The following is a 26,311-nucleotide window of genomic DNA, read 5'->3' as shown; positions in this document are numbered from 1 at the left end:
GGCCTTTCTTGGCTTACAGATGCACCACTCCAGTTCCCTATCTTGACATGGTGTTCTCTCCGCGTCCTTCACATCATCTTCCCTCTCTGCCCAGATTTCCTTTTTTGATAAGAACACCACTTACATTGGACGAGGGAGACCCTAAAGAACTCAATGTCACTTGATTACCTCTGTACTCTATTTCCTAATAAGGTCACCTCTGGAGGTACTCAGATTTAGGATTTCAACACATCTTTCTGGGGGAGATACAACTTAACCCATAACCCATACCAACTAAAAATGTGTATCAAAACCAATGTTTGTTGCTACTGGGTAAATAGCAGTAAATAGCTTATCTGATCTTGAGGATATCCTACTATTTTCATATGAGTGAAAATAAAGGAGCCTACATTAAGAGCAAGGTCTTCAGATCACATAGTCCTACTTTTGAATCTGGCCTTAGTACACTAACTATATGATATTAGGCAAGTTATTCAACTCCTTCATAGCACCGTTGACTATCCAATTAGACCAAATATACAAAACGCTTATTATCACGGTGGCCAGTGGTATGTGAACAATAAATGAAAGCTCTTCATAAGTCATTAAGAAGATGATACATGTACTTTGTAGTACACATTAAATGGTTAAAAACTGTCGGTGAACAGAAAGGAGTAAGCACCTTTTGAAATTAGAAAAACATCTCTCTAGTTGAGTCCCATAGGTTTCAGAAAGCTGGGGATGTCACTAAGTTGGCAAGTTCATTCATCTGTCACTCAGTGATCATTGACTAAAATGATTAGCTTCAGAAAGATCTTAGTTTTTTTTTTCCTATGCACTATCATCTTAAGAAAATAAAATGTAACTTCCAAGATAGTACAGTGTGTGTGAGTTAGACAAAAAGGGGAAATCTCAGCCAAGAAAGCTCTGCCAGTAACAAACTAAAGACCTTGGTTAAGACAAATACTTTTGGTTCACAACTCAACTGCAAATAAGACCTTAATTGATGAGTATGCTAGTAGCTGTTTATCACTCCTCATTGTCACAGGCTCTTTAGACAGTGCATTTTGGTCATGCCGCCTTCTTGGGGATAAATGACTGTGTGGTAGAGAGCAAAGAAACAATGAGATCACACGTTGAAGAGCACCCTACCAGGGCTAAGAGGAAAATCATCCTAGACCCTTAGGTATGAAGGGACCATTCCTGATCATTTAGTCAAACCTCCCCACATCTTCCTTGACAAGGAAGTTTGGGGCTATGTTTAAGGTCATAGAAGAAATTGGTGTCAGAATCTGGTGCAGTACAACTTCTTTAGAGGAAGTATGGTGGACAGGCTCTATTGTGATTCCCATGATCCCCACTTCCTGGTGTTTACGTCTTGTATCATCCCCGGCCCCTGAGTGTGGGCTGGTTGTATAGGTTGCTTCTAACCAACGTTATGTAGCAAAGATGATGAGATGTCAGTCCTGTGATTGTGTTCTATTATGTAATGGTCATTCAGTGTTATATGCTCTGCCTTTCTAGCAGACTCACTCTAGAGTTTTGCTCTCCTCACTGAATTTGAAGAAACAAGCTACCATGAGTCCTGCAGCCACAAGGAAATGAATTCTGCCAACATCCTGACTGAATTGGAAGTTGACCCTTCTTTTATTCCTACTTTAATATATCTGTAATCAGAGATGAAATGTTTGCAACTCTTTTTCCTTTTGTAGCTATCTATACAAATTGCCTAATTAGAGTTTTATTGCATTCCTATAGGATTCAGAAAGTAGGGAATATATATAGAACTTGATCAGACTGGGTGGGATAATTTTTACAAAGAGGAAAAAACAATCAAATATTCCCTCACAAATGGTATTTTGATCCACGATGACTTATTCTTGAATTTTCCTGTACAATTCACTTTATTAGTGTGGATTTGTATTTGAGTTGTCTTTAACATCTGACCAGGGAGTGAACACAAATTTGTCTTTGGACCCTAATAATTACTCTCCATCACATTATTCGTTGGAGAGACTGTGGCAATCAACAAATCAAATGGTACTATCTTCATAGGAAGGAATGTAATGAGTTTTATTTTCCATGTTTTCTTAATAAAAGCAAATAATCCCTGTGTCTACATTTTAAAATCTTCATTCACTGATTTAATGTAAGTTAGGGAGAATACTGAACTAGAAACTGGCCATATTTGGAAACTAATGCTGATTTTCAAGCTATCCTCATGGAAAATGTCTGACTTCTTGCTAATAAGAAAATTATCTAATTACACAATTCAAAATTAATGGTTATTGTGAAATAGGTGTCTTTCACAACAACTGCAGAAAAGAAAGTTTCTAAAATAGAGGACAAGTAGCTAAGTATTATACATACTTAGGAAACTACAAAAAATTAATGTCTGTGGATTTAAAAAAATCCACAAAATACAACAAAACCCCCTTTATGTCTCTCTGGGAATTTATGAAAGAAACAGGATTAATGGTATTAAAAAAAATAAACTAGACATTGCTGGCAGTAAAGTCAACATGAAGAAAAAATTAAAAACAGAGACCATGCTATGTAAATCAGGGAGATAAGAGTGCTTTTATTCAGCACAGTACAGTTCCACTTATGTGGACTGGACTCTTCTTTCTGCTTTGGTCATTAAAATCCCTTTAAAATCCTCTGAACGCTCAAAAAATATTGTTTTGAGGGTGCCCCAGTGGCTAGGTTGGTTGAGCATCCAGCTTCAGCTCAGGTCATAATCTCGTGGTTTGTGAGTTTGAGCCCCGGGTGGGGCTCTCAGCTGTCAATGCAGAGCCTGCTTCAGATCCTCTGTCCCCCTCTCTCTGCCCCTCCCCCTCTCATGTACTCGTGCTCTGTCTCTCTCTTTCTCAAAAATAAATGTTTATTTAAACAAACATTGTTTTGTAACCCAAAACATCATCTCGTCTGAAGTACTTCAGTCTTTCTCACACATTTTAGCTTCCAGTTGTATGCTGTTCTCTCGTCATTTGGTTCCCTGTGTCCCATCTTGGCCCATGCAGCCAGAGTGTAGACTTAAAGGCAGCAGCCATGCCTCACCTTGTACCATGCTCTCCTCAGAGCCACAATCATGCTTACCATCAGCAGTATGGAGAACGGTTAAGACCTCTGAATTTCCTTCAATGATGCCTACCTACACTTGCTAGCCATATGACTTTGGGCAAGTTACTTCGTCTGTCTTCCTAAACCACAGTCTCCTTGGCTGTAAAATGGGGACAATGACATCCTCAGCCTCCTGGTTGTGAGCAGATGAAGGAAAATAATTCACAACATGTGTTCTGCAGACCACCTGGTCCCCAGGAACCCCTAAGTAAATGGCAGCCCACTGCTACTCTTCTACACGTAGTTGCTGACTGCTGTGACTAATTCTAATCATCTACCATGTCCAGAAACAAAATGATGGTTCCAGTCTGAAATTAGGAAGTCACATATTTTATATATGCAGATGGGGTTTCCTTGTCTTAGGAATCTACTGAATTTCATTGATATTGTTTCCTTCATCCACACTGTAATAATTCGGAATTCAGGATGGGTCTTATAAACAATTTTCTAAGTAGCCGAAAGATGTTTTGCCTTGTGATCTTATATTCCATCAAATCCAGTGTAAATTTTATGGATTCTTTTAAAGGAAGATTTTAAAAAGAGAATTGAAGTGCTCACAAGCCTTCTCTTCTTCTATGTTGCTTTCACGCTTTTAACTCTGCCCCATGAGCCCTTGCCTCAGAGTGCCATCATTATGATCCTTTTAACGCCTTAGACAAAGGAACACTGTTTCTCGGTCTTTCGTTGTTACAGACAATTGTTTTTCAAGCCACTTGACAACATTTCAACTTGATATTTGGTACTCTGGAGGCAGAAAGCCACGGTTAGTAGAGCACTCTCATAATTAACATGTTTATTTGGTCACTACTGTCTTGAAAAGCCTTAATGATGTTGATGTATGTCCTAATTTTTTCCCAGAACATTTATGGATTTTGCCTGTTGCTCAAGCATAATTATTAATAATGACTCCTTTTATTCTCAGGAGTACCCTGGTTTGGATGACAAATGATGTGGATACCCCATGTGACGACTAAGGTAGGTCTGAAATTTTTGGCTTCAATACCTTGTATTTTAATTTTGTCTTTGTTATTCACAAACCTGGCTTTTAGTCAATCATTTGTATGGTCTTGGCAGTGTTCATTCCCTTCTATTTTTGCTGCATGCTGGTTATACAATGGAAAGCAAACACACATGGCTTAGCTCATGAAGTTTACAGTGTAGTAGAGCTGCAGATATTCATTAATTATACATAAAAAAAATGTCACAGCTCCTCAGGAGAGGTACAAAATGCTACGGGTACCTATAAAATATAACACACGGGAGGTGGGGTGGAGCCTTACAGGCAATGGAAATACACCTGGATTATTTTCTGCCCCTAAGAGGATGTCATTTTAATATAGTGCTCAAAATGTCACTGTGTTTGCCTTGCATTCGTTTACCATGGTGAGGGGACACTTCAGTACTAAGAGGCTCTTCTCAGGACAAGCATGAAGGAATAATTGTGTGTGTGTGTGTGTGTGTGTGTGTGTGTGTGTGTGTGTGTGTGTAAAGGGCAAAAGGCAGAAAGTTAATTCTTGGTTTCTATTTAAGTAGTAAAATGATGATGGGAGCAATAAAGAGCAAGGGAGAGAAGTGAAAAATAGCAATGTTTGGGATTACATATAATTTTGACATTTCTGGTTTATTTGTTTTTCTCCTGGATTTCTTTTGGAACACTTTTTTAAGCATAGGGCAAAAATGCTCCAAGAATCTTGACTTGTGATGACAGAAAATGAAGCCCAGAGAAAGAAGGCACAGAACCCAGATTCAAACAGGGGAAGAAAAAAGTTAAAAGGTGCTCATAGACATGCTGGCTCCCATAGTACCTGTTTCCTTCCTGAGATCTAGAATGTCAGCACCCCAAGCAGATTGTGAATTGGAAATTCTGGGTCTGCTCACCCAGTTCTGAATGAGCATAAATTCTCTGCGAGGGACTCTTTAGACTACAAATATGAAAAATTTCTCCTCCGAAAAAACTGAGGGACCAGAAAGTCAGTATGGGAGAAAGTCTGCTTATGAACAGGGTTCCCAGTTACTGACAAAACACCAGGTGTGTTCATTTACTTCCAAGACCCTACATGATTAACTGGCCTGCTTTGTGTTTATCTGTTGCCTGAAGAGCCCATTTCCAGCACAAATAGGTCCTCAGAAAGACAGGAAATTAAACAATGGCTGTCTAAGTATACAGGGCCAAAGCCACACACACACACACACACACACACACACACACACACACACACACACACACACAGACTGTTCCATAGTGCCTGCATAGAGAATGTATAAATTATGATGATACATCTTAATCCCCAGGCTCTGCACTAATCCAGATAAATTTTAGATAAACGTCAACTTAGTGGTTGGCAAATATTTTATCTAGCCAAAGTTTTGCTAAATTGTAAAGACATAATCCTACTTAAAAACTTAGCAAATTCACCAGAGATTAGAAGTAAGACACTGGCGGTAACGTGTTGATTTTTCACTTAATGATGTGTCCTTAACACATGTGTGTATTAATGTGTGTCTGATGTGTGTACACATCACATATGTAATTAATGCAAGTTGGTAGAGCAGACAGAGCTCTGACTTGGGGTTCAGAGACCAAGGTTTAAATCCTGGCAATGCCATTTGTCACTGGTGTGTCCTTGGCAAATCTTTGAGCCACAGTTTTCTCATCTGTATAGTGGAGATACTGCGATGAAGTTTGGTATCTTCCCTGAGTTCTCAGAATTTAATAAGATAATACATGACAGTACTCAGTAGTGCCTGGCATATAGTAAGTCATCTGTAAATTGAAGTTGCATTGATTGTGTTTAGGTTCAAAATTCACATAAATAATTGATGATATAATTGTGGGTTTATTGCTGGGTTTTCCATTCAGTTCCAGTGATCTTTGTGTCTATTTTTATGCCAGTATCATACTGTTTTGATTATTACAGCTTTCTATTCGAACTTGAAGTCTAGAATTGTGTTAGTTCAACTTTTGTTTTTCTTTTTTCAAAGTTGCTTTGGTTATTCAGGGTCTCTCGGCTCTTTGGTTCCATACAAATTTTAGGACTGTTTGTTGTAGCTCTGTGAAAAATGCTGTTGGTATTTTGATAGGGATTGCACATAATGTGTAGATTGCTTTGGGTAGCATAGACATTTTAACAATATTTGTTCTTCCAACCCATGAGCGTGGAATGTCTTTCCGTTTCTTTGTGTAATCTTAAATTTCTTTCATCAATGTTTTATAGTTTTCAGAGTACAGGTCTTTCACCTCTTTGATTAAGTTTATTTCTAGATATTTTATTGTCCTGTTGTATTGTTTTTGTTTGTATTTGTAAATGGGATTATTTTCTTAACCTCAATTTCTGCTTCTTCATTATTGGTGTATGAAATGCAACAGATTTCTGTACATTGATTTTGTATCCTGCGACTTGACTGAATTAATTTATCAGTTCTATTAGTTTTTTTGGTAGAGTCTTTAGGGTTTTACATATATAGTATCATGTCATCTTCAAATAGTGAAAGTTTTACTTCTTCCTTACCAATTTGGATTCCTTTTATTTCTTTTTGTTGTCTGATTGCTGTGGCTAGGACTTCTAGTACTGTGAAATGGATGGAGGTAGAGAGTATAATGCTAAGTGAAGTAAGTCAGCCAGAGAAAGACAAATACCATATGATCTCTCTTGTATGTGGAATTTAAGAAACAAAACAACAAACAAAGGGGAAAAAAGGGAGGGAGGGAGAGAGAGAGAGAGAGAGAGAGAGAGAGAGAGAGACAGACAGACCAAGAAACAGACCCTTAACTATACAGAACAAACTGACGGTTATCTGAGGGGAAGTGTGTGTGTGTGGGAGGGTGGGTGAAATAGGTAAAGGGGATTAAGGAGTGCACTTACGATGATGAACATGGAGTAATGTATGAAAGCCTTGAATCACTATACCGTATACCTGAAGCTAATATAACACTGTATGTTAACTATCTAAGAATTAAAATTAAAAACTTAATAAAAAATTCTCATATATAAACCAGATGAAAACTTAATATCTCCACATCATGGTTTTCTCATATTGAATGTGGTCCAACTGCTCTGATCACTTATCACAAGTTATTATAGAGATCAAGTAAGATACTATATAAGAAATCATCATGAAAACTACCAATGTCTTTACATCACTAAATTCTATTCCTGAGACCAATATTACACTATATGTTAACTAAGTAGAATTCAAATAAAAACTTGAAACGAATAAACCAAGTTACCAATATCTTTACAAATATAAAGCATTACCCTTTTCTGTCCATTGTCTGTTTGAGTTTATAGCAACTTGTGTTATTTGCTTGTTTTCACTTGGCACAGATTCCCCAAATGAAGGAGATACATCCCTATATGTCACCTTTTGTCTAATGCCAATATACATTGATTCTGGTATTATTATTTACTAACTGTGACCTTGAGTGAATTAAGCTCAATGTGCTCATTTTTTTTTTAACCTTCAAAATGGGGACAATAAACCTACCTCAAGGGACTGTTACAGGAGTTCAGTGAGGGTTACCTGTCATGTTCAACAAGGACTTTGTTGACGCACCAGGTTGTGCATTCTCTCCTGCACATTCAGTACATTCAAGGCTGTCCCCTTGGACCCAACTGACCTGTGGATGATGCGCTGGCTCTGCAGGTAGTCCAGGGCCATGGCCAGCTCACAGATGAAGAGCTTCACGGTGTCTTCCTGGAAGCGGACATTCTGCTGCAGGTGATAACGCAGGTCCCCGCCTAGCAGGAGGTCCACTACCATGAACATGTCCTCCTCATCTTGGAAGGAGTACCTGGAATAGAATTAGAAATGAAAGTGTATCGAATACATTTACACGCTAAAGAGGCCCAGAGGCAAATCACACCTCATAGGTCAGAACAGAGTGTTCTTGACCGAAGAGTTCAAGCTCTGGGAGCAGATGGTCTATCGCTAGCTCTGTGACCCTAGACCTTCAGTTTCCACATGTAAAAAGGGGAATAATAACAATATCTACCACATTGATCATAGTAAGGAACAAATATAACATTTAATGTCTCCTGCCTGACATATAGTAAGCACTTAGTAACTATTAGCTTACAAAGCTATAAAGCCCAGGAAGTAAAGAAAACTCCACTCATCCACTTACCAGGAACAATCAGATCCTAACCACACTATTGCAGTAGGTCCATAAAATATGAATTACAAGGCGTCCTGGAACCATTCTCATCCCATTTTTCCACACGATCAACTTCATTACCCAGCAACATTATAACAAATCAGGTACCACATTAATGATAAGAAAAAGATATAAAAGGGCAATAAAAAAGTAAATGCATGGTACAAGGAAGTAATTCACTCAGTCTTTGGGATGGGGAGGTAAGGGAAAGCTTCTCAGCAGAAGTAAGACCTGAGTCACATTTTGAAGGATGGTGACAGTAATAACCACAAAATAAAGCCAGTGCCACTGATGTCTCCATTAAGTCACTTCCCCGGGGCAGGTGCTGAAGCCTTCTACAAGTGGCACCCCCAAAATGCTTCTACAAGTGGCACCCCCAAAATGGTCCCCAAAATGTTGGTCCTAAGCTCCTATTTTACAGATGAGGAAATCAAGGCCCAGTAATTTGCACAATGTCAAACACCTAACAATACATGGTAGAGGTGAAGAGTTCTCCGGGTCCAAAAGTAAAATTTGACAGAGAAAAATAGCCCATATTAAGCACAGGCATGGGAAGGAAATAGTGTGAGTGGGGAAAAGAAAATAGTTTGGGTTTGCTTTAACAGCAGGTATGATGGAGCAGCTTGAGCCTAGAGAGGAACACACCGGGCAGATCCCATGACAGGTGCCTGTAAATGAGGCTGTAGGCGTCAGGATGACATTGAAGAGTTTTAAGCAGGACACAGAATCAGGCATGGACTTCACACTTGAAAGAGCATGGGGTGGAGAGTTCGAAAGAGGAAATGAGACACAGGAGAGGGGAACCGGCCTCTGCTGTTTGCAAAGAGCCTCTTGTAAAAATGCGTTCCTGCTGCTATGATTTGTTTTGTTTCCTTCAAAGCACAGACCTGGTTTCTAGACACAATAAAACTCTCTGTATCAGCACTGTTTTGACATGTTTCTTTTGACATAATGTCACTGAGATCACATTTCCAAGTTTTATTTGAATCAAAGAAGTGCCTGCTAGCAGTGCCCAGGGATGTGGACTAATTCCTAGTGACAAATTCTTTGCTTAGGAAAGAAATGTAGAATATTAATCACTTGAAGAACCGTACTTAGTATTTTTTATTCTTCATAACATAATGATCATTGTGCTAAAGGAGGGAACGTGCAAGGAAAAGAAACAAGAGAAACTCAATGAAGCATTAATCTGAGGCAGTAACAATTCTAATGGAGACTAAAAGTCCCTCATGCTTACTGGTCCAATGAACAAAATTTTGTTTACCACCGAAGACTGATTCACAAAGAAGATGACAGAAATTAAGCCCTTGGGGAGGGAGTTTAGACAGAAACACAGGAAGTGCTTTGTAAAAATCTGACAACGAATACTTTTTCATATTGTCTTTTGGAAATGATATTGCTTACCTCAGTGTCATGACTTGCTGGTCATCCCTGCTGTAGGTTTAATGAGCACCAGAAAAGATGCCTGGATCCCTGCCATCTGGTTCACACTGCTTCCCACTGCACTACTACACATTGTATTTGTTGTGTTTTATAGGTCTTCCAGTAAGTAACGATGTGCTAATTAACATCTAATCGTGCCTGGGACCTGTTGCACCTTGGGCTGCCCTCAGTTAATGAAACAGAAATGATGATCCCTCCTGGGATATGAGCAAGTCTGTTGGGTTAGGAGGCAAGTGGGGTAAGGGTGGTAAGATGGGCGAGGCCTGGGTATCAAAAAAAGGAGAAGAGAGCACTAGCCATAAACATAACTAGATGCCAAGGGAAACAGCCTATATGGACAGGCTAGCACACAGGTCAGCTGTTGACTGTTCGGCTCCCCATGGGAGGCAGGTGGAGGTGAGAAACCGAGCGACATACCTAAGCACTCCTCTCCCATCACTCTGCTTAACTCTAAGTAGGGGCGATGATATTATTAAATTCGCCCTGATGAACAAACTGCTTTTACGGAGACTTGAGTTATTTTTATTTCAAGAACAGACTGATAAAGGTGCCAGGCATGGCGAGTTAGCAACAGTGTTCTACTGTGCAAGGGATTATTAATCAAAGAAAGAAGAAGCCCAGGCAAGAGGCAACGTGCTTCCTTTGTCCAGTATGAATATAAATTTATTTAATCATGGAGTCAGTTTGGCTGTTAAAAATCATCTTTCTTGGGGCGCCTGGGTGGCTCAGTCGGTTAAGCCTCCGACTTTGGCTCAGGTCATGATCTCACAGTTCGTGAGTTCAAGCCCCGCGTCGGGCTCTGTGCTGACAGCTCAGAGCCTGGAGCCTGCTTCGGATTCTGTGTCTCCTTCCCTCTCTGCCTCTCTCCCACTCGCGTGTGCACGCTCTCTCTCTCTCTCTCTCAAGAATAAAAATGTTAAAAAAATTTTTTTAAAAATCATGTTTCTCCTGCAGCATATGAGATCTGAAGCCCTTCAGACAGATCTTAAAAACTCTCAGAGAAAGGGAAGATAAGTATTTGATTTTCCAGAACCATATCCAGGAAAATAGGTGGGCATGATACAGTTTGGTGATAACTAGAATATGCAAGTTCATATCGTAGTCTGGTATTTATTAATAAAAGAGTGAGAGCTTTCATATGCCTTACCCATTTATCACAGAGACTCGCTGTTGCATTTTTATGACTTTCATTTCTTAGCCGACAGCTCCAAAATTATTAAGTCTGGTCCCAATGAATGTGAAATGCATTGCAGGGCACTCACTGGAATAAGTGCAGGGCACTACACTGGAATATGTAGCAGAAGGCTACCACCTAGTCAGCCCTGTTCCATCATGTTTGACCCAGACAACTGCAATAGCTCTTCCTAGGTCTCTCTGTACAACCTTGGACCTCCCCAATCCATTCTCTACACCCTAGTTCTGTTTTTATGTCATGAGTCTTGCATCATCCCACCTCATAAAGCCCTTTCACCTCTTTCCATGGTCTGTAGGATCCTGCATGGTCTGTCTCTGTTTACTTTTTCAGACTTCTCTTTAGATCTTTCTCTTCCATTCCTCCCCTACTAGTTCATTCTCTCTTCAGCCTTAGAAGACTGTGATGTTGTGTGGCTCGCACCTATCTTCATGATGTTGTCAGTGGCCTGGTTCTTTTCTCTTCATCTTTCACCCTCAGCCCAAGTGACACTTCTTGCAGAGACATTTCTGACACTCCATATTTAATCAGGTCCTCCTGTTATATACAATACCATATTCTTGTTCACAGAATTTAGCATAATTTGAAAATATTTTCTTGTATGCTTTTGAATTGAATGTCTTCATTCCCACAATGCCATCAGGATGCAGTCCTGCTTTTACTCATCCTTGACTCCTTAGTACCTGGACACTGCCTGAAATGTACCCTCTATAAATAGTTGTAGAGAAAAATAACAAGTTAATAAATGAACTGAAGAAAGGAAGGAGATAAGGTTAAAACACAAGTTTTGGGTGTGTCTGATATACATTCCCTAGGTTCTATTTTTAGAAATTAGCATGGTTACCAATTAAGTTCAAAGAAGTCACTCATATGCCTAAAGGTGTCTCATGGAAGCCATCTTGAGGTAAACTGGAATCTGAGCGTTGGAAGAGATCTAAAACATTTCCAATGCAGTGTTTTTCAAATTGTGGCTTAACCCATTAATGGGTTGTGAAATCAGTTCTGTGGGTTCTAACAAGCACTTTTTTTGAAGAAATAAAGTAGACTGTAAAGCATAGGAAAAAAATGTTGTTAACATGGACGACTAAACATTGTCTATGAAACTTTTGTTTTTGTGAATATAATGTGCGTCTCTGTGGGTATATCTACTGGGTTGTAATGAAAAATATATTTCTTTCTAGGGGTTGCGGTCAAAAAAGTTTGAAACATGTGACCCTAGGAAAACCTGCTGCTTAAGGCCAAATCCCTATTCAAACTCTACCTGAGCAAGGGTCAGTTCTGCTAGCATTATCTAGAAAAGCAAGGGAAGTGAATTCCTGACATTAGTTATCACTTCTAAAAGTTCTCAGGTTTTGGAGAAAAAAAGATAGCGATTTATTCATCAAAGGAAGAATTAATTAAAAACACAAAAAATACAGTTAGAAAATATGTGTCATTACGGTTGGGCTTAAATATCACATGTGAATTTGGAGCAAATCTGTTAAACGAAACAAACTCAGAGAAGATATCTGCACATTGGTAGTAATTTTACGTACCATGTGGCAGAGTATATTAGATATGATATTTGTAAAGTAATTAGCATAAAACATGGCACATAACATAGTAGTAAAGAACATGGCCCTGGGGCCAGACTGCTTGTGTCCAAATCCCAGGTCTTCCTCTTAATGTCTTTATAACTGGAACAAGTTAGAAAAGCCCTCACCATCCCCATGTATAATGGTACATACCTCATAGGGATATCGGGAAGATTAAGCGAGTTAATATATATTAAGTACTTAAAACAGTGCCTGGAAGATAGCTTGTAATGGGTAACTGTCAGCTCTTATTTTAATTACCTTTCTCTTTCCATCCATGAATATCAAATATAGCTCTGGTATGAAGCAGATTAATTTTATGCAGCTGTTTCCTATTATTTTATAAGAGGCAATTATATGAAGACATTTACTGCCAATGGTCTAAGCAACATGGTTCCCGTTAATTGAACTTTTACTATGTGTCTGATACCATGTTAGGTACTTTGTGTGTTAATACATTTAATTGTTACTACAAACATATGAGGTAAATAGTATCATTTCCCCATTTTTATTGATCCTAAGGAGTCACGTTTAATCCTCAAAAAAAAAAAATAGCAAACCAAATCCATCAACATACTAAAAAAATTCTACACCATGGCCAAATGAGATTAGCACCTGGAAATCAATTAATATAATACAACATAGTAATAAAATAAAGGACAAAACATATGATCATCCCAATAAATACAGGAAAAGCATTTCACAAGATACAACACTGATTCATGATAAAAACTTTTAATGAACTTGAAATAAAAGAAAGCTTCCTTAATCTGATATAGGGCATCTGTGATAAAACCTACAGTGACCATGATACTTATTGGGAAAGACTGAATGCTTTACCTCTAGCATCAGAGGGAAAGCGAAATCATCTGCTGTCACTTCTATTTAGTGTAGTAATGGAAATTCTAGCCAGTGTAACTAGCTAAAAGAAAATAATAATAATAGTAATAATAATAATAATGATAAATCAGTAAAAGACATACATATCAGAAAGGAGGAAACGAAACTACTTTTAATCACATACAACATGATTCTGCATAGAAAAGCATAAGGAAACCATTAAAAACTATTAGAAAAAATAAAATATGTAAGGTTGCAGAGTACTAGATTGATATGCAAAAATCAATTATATTTTTCTAAATAAGCAATAAACAGTATGAAAATGAAATTAAGTACAACTGCATTCACAAAAGTTTCAAAAACAATAAAATGCTTTGGAATAAATTTAGGAAATTTTGTACAAGACTTTGCTTAGGAGAATTAAAGAGTTCTAAATAACTAAATACTCCATGTTCATGGATTGAAAGACTCAAATATTGCTAAGATTTCAGTTATGCCCAAATTGATCTATAGAATCAAGGCAATTCCTATCAAATTGCCACAAGCTTTTTCTTTCTGCATAAATTGACAAGCAGTTCCTAAAATTTACAAGGAACGGCAAAATATCTAGAATAGCCAAGATAATTTTGAAGAGGAAAAATCCAGAAGACTTTAGCTTTCCAATTTCTAAATGTCCTATAAAGCTATACTTGTTAAGACAGTGTGGTACTGCTATAGGATAGACATACAGGTCAGTGGAACAGAATTATGAGTCGAGAGATAAAGTTTCATAGTCCATTGATTTTTGGCAAAAGTACTGGGAAAGGAGAGTTGGTTTAACAAATGGTGCTGGGACATTAAAAAATTAAATGAATCGATCCATTAAAAAATCGATGAATTAGACATTACCACAGTTCAAAACTTTTGCACTTCAAAAGACACCATTAAGAAAATGAAAAGGCAAGCAACAGAGTAGGAGGAAAGATCTGTAAAATATATAACCAATAAAGAATTATATCCAGAATTTACAAAGGACTATTACAACTCAATAATAAGACAAGCCAATCAAAAAATGGGAAGAGACATGAACAGATATTTCACTAAGGAAAATACACATGAAAAGATGGTCAATATCATTAGGAAGTAGAAAAACGGAAATTAAAATCACAAATGTCATGCCTATCTGAATGGCTACAATAAATAAGAGATGATAAGAAATGTTGGTTTAGGATGCAGAGAAAAGGGAACCCTCATACACCTCTGGTGAAATGTAAATGGTGCAATCACTTTGGAAGGCAGTTTGTGAGTCTCTCAAAAAGTTAAACATAGTACTACCATTTCACCTAGCAATTCTACTCAAAGATATCTAAGCAAGAAAAGTAAAACATATTTCCATGAAAAGACCTGTACACAAATATTTGTTGCAGCCTTATTTGGAATTGCCAAGAACTAGAGAAAAGCTAACTACTCATTAACTGGTGAATGGACAGACAAAATGAGGCATATTCATCCAGCGGAATAGATTTCCGCACTAACGAGGAATGAGCCACTAGCACATTCTATAACACGGATGAGCCTCATGAACATAATGCTTTGTGAAAAGGAGCCTGGCACAAGAGATTACTTATTTGTAATGTCACTTACATGAAATTGCCATAATGGGCCAATGTATAGATACAGAGAACAGATTAGTAACTGCCTGGGGCTCAGGGTGGGGCATGGGATTAACTTTAAATGGGTACAAGCAATCCTACTGGGAGGATGAAAAGATTTAGAAATCAATTTATAGCAATTATTGTACTACTCCCTAAAATTGCTAAAGATCACTGAATGGTTCCCTTGAAATGAGTGAATTTTATGGCATGTAAAATATACCTCAATAAAATTGTTACTTTTAAAAAGGACAGCGAGTACAGGAAAAAAGGATGATGGTGTAGAGAAGTTATATATTTGTTCAAGAATCACACGTTAGGAAATTGTGGAGGCAGGATTGCATCCAAATCCACACAATTAACACACATACTGTGTGAACAAGAGCCAGTGAAGTTCACGAAACAAAAAGCATCCAAAGCTTACCATAAAATCCTGCCAGGGAATAGAATAATTATTTAAATGCCTTGGGGCGCCTGGGTGGCTCAGTCGGTTAAGTGTCCGACTTCGGCTCAGGTCATGAGCTCTCAGTTTGTGAGTTCGAGACCCACGTTGGGGCTGTCTGTGCTGACAGCTTGGAGCCTGGAACCTGCTTCCGATTCTGTGTCTCCCTCTCTCTCTGTCCCTCCCCTGCTCACGGTCAGTCTCTCTCTGTCTCTTAATAATAAATAAACGTTAAAAAAAATGTAAATGCCCTTCGAGTCAACTTCCAGAATTCAATTTGTATGCCTCTTGGGTAGTCTCATTCCACTGGTGGGACATTTGTGATCATTGGTCAGGCATCTCCATAGAAGAGTTTTTAAGAACCAGTGTTGTCCTGTGCACTCAAATGATAGAACAATTAATCTGTGTTTTTTTAGACTCTGAAGGGAGTACTCACAGCAGGCTTTTCACAGTTTGGGAAGAGCATTAGCTTTTGTGAGAAGAGCTCCATCAGGAATGGGTCAAGAGGAGGTTAGGGTACACTGTCCCAGTCGTTAAGTATGGATCAGAATTTTAAAATGTGTCTTTGGAGCAATGGCCCATCCTATTTCTCCTCTTGTGGCTCTGTAGCAATTTTCCTAAGTGTATCTAGTGTGAAATTCAGGAAAAAAAAAATAAGACCAAACAGTATTATTTCACCTCATTCATTTGCCATGACAACACAGAAAGCCCAAAGTGTACACAAGCCTGATTTCAGTAGTTGACAGAAACCATACCCAGTTGTTGCTGTGTGTGTGTGTGTGTGTGTGTGTGTGTGTGTGTGTGTGTGCAACTGAAATGCCACAGCATGGATGACAGGCTGGGGTCAAGCAAGATTAATGGTTTGGATAACACTGGAACCAACTCGAGACAACAACGTAAATTCTCTCTGCTACAGATTTAGAGGAAGTGAATTTACAATCCAAATAAGTACAGACAACTTCTAGTCATTAATGTATCAGAGTGAGAACACTTCCATCAAGGTTTGAGGAGAGTAATGGTGGGCAAGGACAGGAAAAATGGATGCTCTCTTATGCTCTGGTGGAGGCCAATTTGGTGGAAGCTCCTGTGAAGACATCTTAGAAACATCTCTTCAAAACCAAAAAAATCCCACATGGTTTTTGACCCTGTCCTTTCATTGCCAGGAACTTTCACTGTGGATACACTTGAAAAATCATAACACGATTTACTTACAGGAACACTCATTACAGCATATAAAATAAAAAACAATTTGCATGCCTGTCAGTAGGCGAGTAAGTGAATAAATCACAGTAAACTCATACTACAGATGGCGCAACAATTTAAAAAATGAGGCAGATCTATATATTCTGATCTGAAAAGATTTCTAAGATGTATTATGGCGACAAAGTGAGGAAAAGAGCAATGTTATACTACCATATGCATTATAGGGCAGATGCTTAGTGAACAGAAAAAGGATATATTTAAAAAAGGATCGACACAACCACAAAAGGAAAATAAAGATATTACACACATATGCTGGTATACGCAACTTCAGAAAAACCTAGCAGTAGGGGAAGAAGATTTGAAATTCATTTATAAAGTGATTTTTCTCTGGCTCATAAGTAGTCTTATAAAGTTCTTCAAGGAAAAACCCACACCTTCCACATCTTCATCAAAACATCCATAAATGACCTCATCCACTTTTTATATGTTGTGTGTACAGTGTATCCAGGTTAAACACTCATGTATCTTAAATTTATAAACATGGGTAATTGGGAGTTTATGTAGATAGATCTTTTTGGCAGTAGTTAGAATGAATCTGAGGGAACTACCTTCAAATAGCTATAATAAATACTCATGGAAACTTCCTTTTTAGTACCAAGAAACTTCTATGTACATCTCAGGAGACATAAAGACTCTGGGTTTGGGTTCATCTCCCCTCTACCTCAGAATTTCTTGACTTCTTATTGCCAAACATAAATGTTACCCCTCTGTGTTCCCCTCTCTGGACTTCTGCAGCAGTCTGCCATTTCTTTATAGAACACTCCAGAAACCTAAGTATAAATGGTTTCATTGTGTTATACTGTATTATAACCATCAATATATTTTTTGGCCTGAATTTGTTATTTGGCTGAATAATTTGAAGAATTTGTGTTCTGCTCATCTCAGCTTCCATCAGCGACCTCTGGAATACAACTTGGTACAGAAGGAGAACTTGTTTAGTTAGCGGCCATTTTACAAATATTTATTATATCTTTACTTACACAAGGTGCTGAGAGTAAAGAACGAAACCAAGGAACATGGTTTCCCTCTCCTTAAAGCTAATTATCTATAAGAGATAAATAATATTTGCACAACAAATATGTAGTCATAAAATGTGGTAGAGGCCATGAAAGAAAAGTGCAGGATACTAGGATAGACGCTGACAGAGGACGTACTTTTGATTGATGGGCAGGGGGTGGGTGGGGTGTCAGGATAGCCTCAGACAATGTAACACATGTATTTGTCTGCTTGGAATCATAGATGACAGTCTCAAATATAATGAGCAAAAATCAGCAAAAATCTACAATTTACACAATGAAAAACATGGTGGATGATTTTTAAAAATCACACCCAACAGCTTGCAGATTATTTTCCTGATATTCTGGTATACTCGTGAATGTTCCTCAAGCCCTGACCTTTCTCTGGATAGAGCTTTGAATGCTACTTTGTGATCTGTCAGCTCATTTGTACTGGCTCTGGAGATGTTATTTATGAAGTTTCCCTAGGGAAATTTTGGCTATTATTATTTTCTACAGAATCTCTTGAGACAGTTACCTCAGAGAATGACATAGCCAGTAAACAGGCAAAGGGGAATAACACCATTTGCTACTTATATAAAAAGAAAAGCCAAGACACAAGTTCAGATGATAATGAGGAACAATTAAATCAGACTCTTACCTATAGAATTTATCAGGGATCCAAAGGGGAAAAAAATGATGCAAATTAAAACTTTTTGTGCTTCATGCAACCGATTTCATAGACAGTCAAGTGGGATGAGTTTGGGTCATCGATGGGATCACAAATGGCCACTTGTGATTCAGAGAGTGGCTGCAGAGGTCTTAACTGTGCTGAGAGGTCTAGGATGTGCTGAGTCACACATTCTGACTGGCTGTTTCCCAGAGGGGATGAAGTGGAGAGATGAAAAGTTCATCTGGCACAAGTTATTGTCTCTGCCTGTCTAGCCAGAAAAGCAATGTCTCCTCACTGACCAGGTTCCCTTGCCTCATAACTGCAGGGCAAGAGGAGGGCTTCTCGGCACTGCCACCCAACATGGAAATTCTTATTTGTGCCCTTCATGCCCTCCTTCTAGCCTCTCCATTTTCTTAAAGTTTATTTGAGAGAGAGTGAGTGGGGGAAGGGCAGAGAGAGGGGGAGAGATTGAATCCCAGGCAGGCTCTGCACCACCAGCCAAGAGCCCAATGCGAGGCTTGAACTCATGAACCACAAGATCATGACCTGAACTGAAACTAAGAGTTGGATGCTTAACTGACTAAGCCACCCAGGCTCCCCCAGCCTCTCCATTTTTACTACTGCCCACTTGCCTTCACCTGACTAGTGTTTATAGTCTAATCAGACCAACTGCATCTTCAGAAATGTTTGGATCTTTCTGCCTCTACCCTCATCTCATGGGGCTTTTCTATCCATCTCTATTCTGATATCCGGCGGCTGGAACTCTACCAGAGAAGCAGGGAGGGGCATTATGTTGTTGTTTCTCAAACTGGAAAATATTCAGTTATAATCGGTGATTTTGTTTCACATCACCCATACCATTTATCGGGTTAAATGGCTCTTTAAATTTTTTTAATTGGTTTTAGAGCACTAGAAGTCGTGATGAATATGTAAATAATATTCTAATAAAATCTTCTATATAAATTATAGAATCTAATTTTCTAATAAATATAACAAATATTCCATTAAAATATATTCTAATAAAATATAAGTTAACACTGAAGGTCTTAGAGAATTTGGGGGGTGGGATTTGGAGCCCAGATTTACCATCACTTTCTAGTTTTTTGTTTGGGGCAAGAAATCAAGAAATCTACTTCCAAAAATATACTTTTCACTTTATCAAACTTTGGTATAGTGAGGATACTGCCTTCAATTAAACTCCAATCTTGATTAAATATACCTGTATTAAAACAGCAGCAAGGGGCAACTGGGTGGCTCAGTCAGTTAAGCAACCAACTCATGATTTTGGCTCAGGTCATGATCTCCTGGTTCATGGGTTCGAGCCCCATGTTGGGCTCTGTGCTGTCAGTGTGGGATCCTCTCTTTCCCTCTGCCCTCTCTCTACTCATGTTCTTTCTCTCAAAATAAATAAATACACTTTTGAAGACATAAAAGAAATGAAAAGAGCAGAAAACTAACATCTATTATGTGTACTCTCAGGAGAACAACACAAAGCTGGATTCACTTTAAATTTATAACCACAGGTGTCACATGGCTACTTAGAAAATCTTATTCCAATCCTCTATTAATTTCAGACATTCATTCACCCGGCAACTTCTCTCCTCACAGTCTCCCATACTATGCCCAGTCCTCCTTCTCAGTTGATGACCTCACGGGTCACAGCCGGAATGACACAAGAACTCCTTCATCTTCCCACCAACAAATCTACCAGCCTACAAATCTGTACACTTACCTACTCTGCCTTCTCTCCTAGCACAGTGAAAGCAGTGCCCCACTTCTACCTAAGGCCAGCTCATTACCTGAGCCCCCCGTCACAGCCAGCTCACCATCTTCAGGAGCTCACTCTGGCATTCCTCCCCATTCTTCCCCACATTATCCATTCTTTCCTCCCAATGGGCTCCTACTCTGTGCCCAGACTTGTGTATGCACATCTAAAGTGTGTGTGTGTGTGTGTGTGTGTGTGTGTGTATTTAACAATTAAAAATTTTAAATATATTTAACAATAATAATATCAATAAAAATAATATATAAATATGAAAAACATAAAATATTTATAAATAACAACATACAAATAAGAAAATAAATACACAAAATGTTTAAAAAATCTATATTATAGTATCTGATGATATATACAAAAAGATAACAGAACATGACCAACGAGCATTTATTTTAATAGAACGTGAACAAGTAGGGCTTATTTTAAGAAGCTCATTTTCAGATTTGCAAATCAATTAATTTACTTCACATCATAGAAATGATCTCAATAGAAAACACATTAGACAAATTATAGTAGATAAAAACTTCTAACAAACTAGGACTGAAAGAAAATTTCCTTATTGTGATGAACATTATCTACAAAGAGCCTAAAGCAAACATCATATGAAATCTTAGAATCTTGAAAACCCCCCATGAAATGAGGACAAACAGATAAGGATGTCTACTATATCCAACACTTCTCAATGCAAATGCAGTAAGTGTGAATATAAAAGTATCAAAATGGGAAAGGAAGAAGTTAAACTGTCATTATTAGTTAATGACATGATTGTAAATATGGAAAATCCATAAGAATATACAGCCTAATGATGAGAATTAGTAAGAGAATTTAGCAAGTTCACAGGGCACAAAGTCAATATTAAAAATCAACTGTAGGAGGAGCCAAGATGGCAGAACAGCATGGAAGCTTTTTGTGTGTCTCGTGTCCATGAAATACAGACAGACCAACACTAAACCATCCTACACACCTAGAAAACGGATTGGAAGATTAACACAACAATCTGCACAAACTGAACCACAGAATTCAGCAGGTACATGACACGAAGAGCTGAACTTGGGGGGCCATGAAAGGTAGGGAACCCCTTTTGCAGGCAGAGAGAGGATGGAGACTGGAGGGGGGAGCATACGGGAAAAGCACCCCTCCCCAAAAGCAGCTGGAGAGAAAGTGGAAAACTGGAAACAACCGCAGGGACTAAACTAAAAAGGGAAAAAGGAGAGGGTTTAAATTCCATTAAGACTGTAAACAAGGGGCGCGCAAAGGCTGCAACTCCGCAGCTCCATAGGTGGCGGTGCTCTGGTGGGAAACGTGAACCCTCAGGAACAGAGCGGGGTCCAGAGGTTCTCGGGCCACATGGGGAAAAGTGGTTCCACTGCTGGAAGGACATTTGGTAGAGACTGTTGAAGCCACATGGTCCCAGCAAACCCCGGAAGGCAGCCACACTCGCTGGTGCTGGGGCAAGGTTGTTAAGGGTGGAGCCTGGTGTCAGATGTGTGTTGTGATTTTCCATAATCCCTAAAACGCTGCTGCTACACTGTCTCACGATCTTTTTGGGGGGCAACCTGGCAAGAGCCCCCCTAGCTGCAGTCTCGGGGCACCGGCAACAGCAGGGTCCAGCGGGTGTTCCTGGGTGCAGCCGACATTCGGCCATTGCTCAGTGAGGCCTTTCCACAGAGGGACAGAACCGGTCAAAGCCGCAGTCCTTCGGAAGTAAGGGGCTGGGGAAAAAGCCACATCTGAGACAAAACTTGGGAGAGAGGTACTGCCTCGGGCCTGGGCACAGAGAGTGGAAAAGCGGGAAGGGGATGAGAGTTGAAGATGGAGGACCAGTGCGCGATTGCTGATCCGGGAGAACAGACTGGGTAGCTGGGTGGCGCCATTTTCACCGCTCACTTGCATGCCCATGTACTAGCACCACAACAATCCACCCCAGTAGGCTAGCAGCGCCATCTAGGGGACAGCAGAGCTGTAACACCGAGCCCCGCCCAACTGGGCCAACTTTGCTCTTCAAGAACACCATCTCACCGCCGGCTTAATTTATGGACTATAAAGAGCTACATGGACTGACCTCTAGGGGAAAATGAAGCAATTTCAGTCCTACTTCAATCTGTTAGCAGGTTCATCTATTCAACTTTTCTTTTTTCTTTTTTTTTCTCTTTTTCCTTTTTCTCTTTTACAATTCTTTTCTTTTTCTTGAATACAGAAAGAGAAAAGACTCATTTTTATTTTCAATTTTTATTAAAAATATCTGTCTTTAATTTTTATTACTATATTTTTTACATTTTTGTAAATTTTTTTTCAAATTCTACTTTACTTCCATCATTGTATTTTAGTCTACTTCAGTATACTCACCTTTTCAAATTTTCACAGTTTCTTTTTTCTTTATTTTTCTTTTTTTCTCTTTCATTTCTTTTTCTTCAATGCAGAAAGAGAAAAACTTCATTTTTACTTTCAATTTCTTTTAAAAATATTTTTATTTAATTTTTATTACTATATTTTTTGCTTTTATGTAAATTTTTTCAAATTCTATCTTACTCTCATTTTATTTCAGTCTACTACAGTGTATTCACTTTTTCAAATTTTCCAATGATTTCTTTTTTCTTTTTTTCTCTTTTTCATTTCTTTTCTTTTTTCTTAAATACATAAAATGAAAAAATTCATACTTCTTTTTAATTTTTATTAAAAATATTTTTTGTTAATTTTTTTCTACTATATTCTCTACTTTTGTGTATATTTTTCAAATTATATTTTACCCACATCATCTCATTTTAGTCTACTTTAGTGTATTCATTTTTTCAAATTCTCAAACGATTTCCTTTTTTTTTCCCCTCCCCCCTTTTATTTTTGTTTCTCTAATCTGTCAAACCACTTTCAACACCCAGACGAAAACACACCTAGGATCTAGCATCATCTCTTCAATTTTTGTGTGTGTGTGTTTTAATTTTTAACTTTAATATTTTTTATTTTAATTTTTTTAATTTCAATTTTTCTACCTCATTAATTCCTTTTCTGCCTTCAAAATGACAAAATGAAGTAATTCACCCCAAAAGAAAGAGCACAAAGAAACGACAGCCAGGGATTTAACCAACACAAATGCAAGCAAGATGTCTGAACCAGAGTTTAGAATCACGATAATAAGAATAGTAGCTGAAGTCAAAAATAGATTAGAATCCCTTTCTGCAGAGATAAAAGAAGTAAAAAATAGCCAGAATGAAATTAAAAATGCTATAACTGAGCTGCAATCACGGATGGATGCAGCAGCGGCAAGGATGGATGAGGCAGAACAGAGAATCAGCGATATAGAGGACAAACTTGTAGAGAATAAGGAAGCAGAAAAAAAGAGGGAGATTAAGGCAAAAGAGCATGATTTTGGAATTAGAGAAATCAGTGACTCATTAAAAAGGAACAACATTAGAATCATAAGGGTCCCAGAGGAGGAAGAGAGAGAAACAGGGGTAGAAGGGTTATGTGAGCAAATCATAGCAGAAAACTTTCCTAACCTGGGGAAAGACACAGACCTCAAAATCCAGGAAGCACAGAGGACTCCCATTAGATTCAACAAAAACCAACCATCAACAAGGCATACCATAGTCAAATTCACAAAATAGCCAGGCAAGGAGAGAATCATGAAGGCAGCAAGGGAAAAAAAGTCCCTAACCTAGAAGGGAAGACAGATCAGGTTTGCAGCAGACCTATCCACAGAAACCTGGCAGGCCAGAAAGGAGTGGCGGGATATATTCAGTGTGCTGAATCAGAAAAACAGGCAGCCAAGAATTCTTTATCCAGCAAGGCTGTCATTCAATATAGAAGGAGAGATAAAAAGTTTCCCAGACAAACAAAAATTAAAGGAGTTTGTGACCACTAAACCAGCCCTGCAAGAAATTTTAAGGGGAACTCTCTGAGGGGAGAAAAGATGAAAAAATATATATATAAATAAATAGACACCAAAAGCAACAAAAGATTAGAAAGGACCAGAGAACACCACCACAAACTCCAACTCTACAAGCATCATAATGGCAATAAATTCATATCTTTCAGTACTCACTCTAAACATCAATGGACTCAATGCTCCAATCAAAAGACATAGGGTAACAGAATGGATAAGAAAACAAGATCCATCTATATGCTGTTTACAAGAGACCCACTTTAGACCTAAAGACACCTACAGATTGAAAATAAGGGCATGGAGAACCATCTATCATGCTAATGGTCAACAAAAGAAAGCCGGAGTAGCCATACTTGTATCAGACAATCTAGACTTTAAAACAAAGTCTGTATCAAGAGATGCAGAAGGGCATTATATCACAATCAAGGAGTCTATAGACCAAGAAGACCTAACAATTGTAAACATTTATGCACCAAAAGTAGAAGCACCCAAATATATAAATCAATCACAAACATAAAGAAACTCATCGATAGTAATACCATAATAGTAGACTTCAACACCCCACTCACAGCAATGGACAGATCATGTAAGCAAAAAATCAACAAGGAAACAATGGCTTTGAATGACACATTGGACCAGATGGACTTAGCAGATATATTCAGAACATTTCATCCTAAAGCAGCAGAATATACATTCTTCTCCAGTGCACATGGAACGTTCTCCAGAATAGATCATATACTGGGACACAAATCAACCCTAAGTAAGTACAAAAATATTGAGATCATACCGTGCATATTTTCAGACCACAATGGTATGAAACTTGAAATCAACCACAAGAAAAAATGTGGAAAGGTAACAAATACTTGGAGACTGAAGAACATCCTACCAAAGAATGAATGGGCTAACCAGCAGTTAAAGAGGAAATTAAAAAGTATATGGAAGTTAATGAAAATGATAGCAACCACAAACCAAAACCTCTGGGACACAGCAAAGGCGGTCATAAGAGAAAAGTATATAGCAATCCAGGACTTCCTAAAGAAGGAAGAAAGATCTCAGATACACAACCTAACCTTACGCCTTCAGGAGCTGGAAAAAGAACAGGAAATAAAACCCAAAACCAGCACAAGACAGGAAATAATAAATATTAGAGCAGAAATTAATGCTATTGAAACCAAAAAAAAAAATACAGTAGAACAGATCAATGAAACCAGAAGCTGGTTCTTTGAAAGAATTAACAAAACTGATAAACCACTAGCCAGTTTGATCAAGAAGAAGAAGGAAAGGACCCAAATAAGTAAAATCAAGAATGAAAGAGGAGAGATCACAACCAACACAACAGAAATAAAAACAATAATAAGAGAATATTATGAGCAATTATATGCCAATAAAATGGGCAATCTAGAAGAAATGGACAAATTCCTAGAAACATATACACTACCAAAACTGAAACAGGAAGAAATAGAAAATTTGAACAGAACCAAAACCAGTAAGGAAATCGAATTAGTAATCAAAAATCTGCCAAAAAAACCAAGTCCAGGACCAGATGGCTTTCCAGGGGAATTCTACCAAACATTTAAAGAAGAGTTAATACCTATTGTCTTGAAACTGTTCCAAAAAATAGAAATGGAAGGAAAACTTCCATACTCTTTATATGAAGCCAGCATTACCTTGATTCCAAAACCAGACAGAGACCCCACTAAAAAGGAGAACTATAGACAAATTTCCCTGATGAACATGGATGCAAAAATCCTCAACAAGATATTAGCCAACCGGATCCAACAATACATTAAAAAAATTATTCGCCACGACCAAGCAGGATTTATACCTGGGATACAGGGCTGGTTCATTATCTGCAAAACAATTCACGTGATTCATCACATCAATACAAGAAAGGACAAGAACCATATGATCCTCTCGATAGATGCAGAGAAAGCTTTGACAAAATACAGCACGCCTTCTTGATAAAAACCCTCAAGAAAGTAGATATAGAAGGATCATACCTCGAGATCATAAAAGCCATATATGAATGACCCAACGCTAATATCATCCTCAGTGGGGAAAAACTGAGAGCTTTCCCCCTAAGGTCAGGAACAAGACAGGGATGTCCACTCTCACCACTGTTAATCAACATAGTATTGGAAGTCTTAGCCTCTGCAATCAGACAACACACAGAAATAAAAGGCATCCAAATCAGCCAGAAGGAGGTCAAACTTTCACTCGTCACAGATGACATGATACTCTACATGGATAACCCTAAAGATTCCACCAAAAAACTGCTAGAACTGATTCATGAATTCAGCAAAGTTGCAGGATATAAAATCAATGCACAGAAATCGGTTGCATT

The 26,311-nt window shown here is 38.3% G+C and overlaps 1 protein-coding gene across 7 annotated transcripts in view; it reads right to left on the bottom strand.

Annotated features, from left to right (window-relative positions):
- The window catches only part of STK32A (serine/threonine kinase 32A), a 142,806-nt gene that overhangs the window by 70,841 nt on the left and 45,654 nt on the right, over window positions 1-26,311 (bottom strand). For all 7 annotated transcript variants that reach the window (XM_053222822.1, XM_053222795.1, XM_053222799.1 and 4 more), the window contains exon 5: window positions 7,721-7,894. In XM_053222822.1, coding sequence (XP_053078797.1) covers window positions 7,721-7,894 — 174 coding nt within the window. The remainder of the gene's footprint in view (window positions 1-7,720; window positions 7,895-26,311) is intronic.

This window comes from Acinonyx jubatus, chromosome A1 (assembly GCF_027475565.1).
Source record: "Acinonyx jubatus isolate Ajub_Pintada_27869175 chromosome A1, VMU_Ajub_asm_v1.0, whole genome shotgun sequence".
Classification (NCBI taxonomy): Eukaryota; Metazoa; Chordata; class Mammalia; order Carnivora; family Felidae; genus Acinonyx; species Acinonyx jubatus.
The sequence above is the reverse complement of the archived record's forward strand: the minus strand, read 5'-3'. Positions and strand labels throughout refer to the sequence as shown.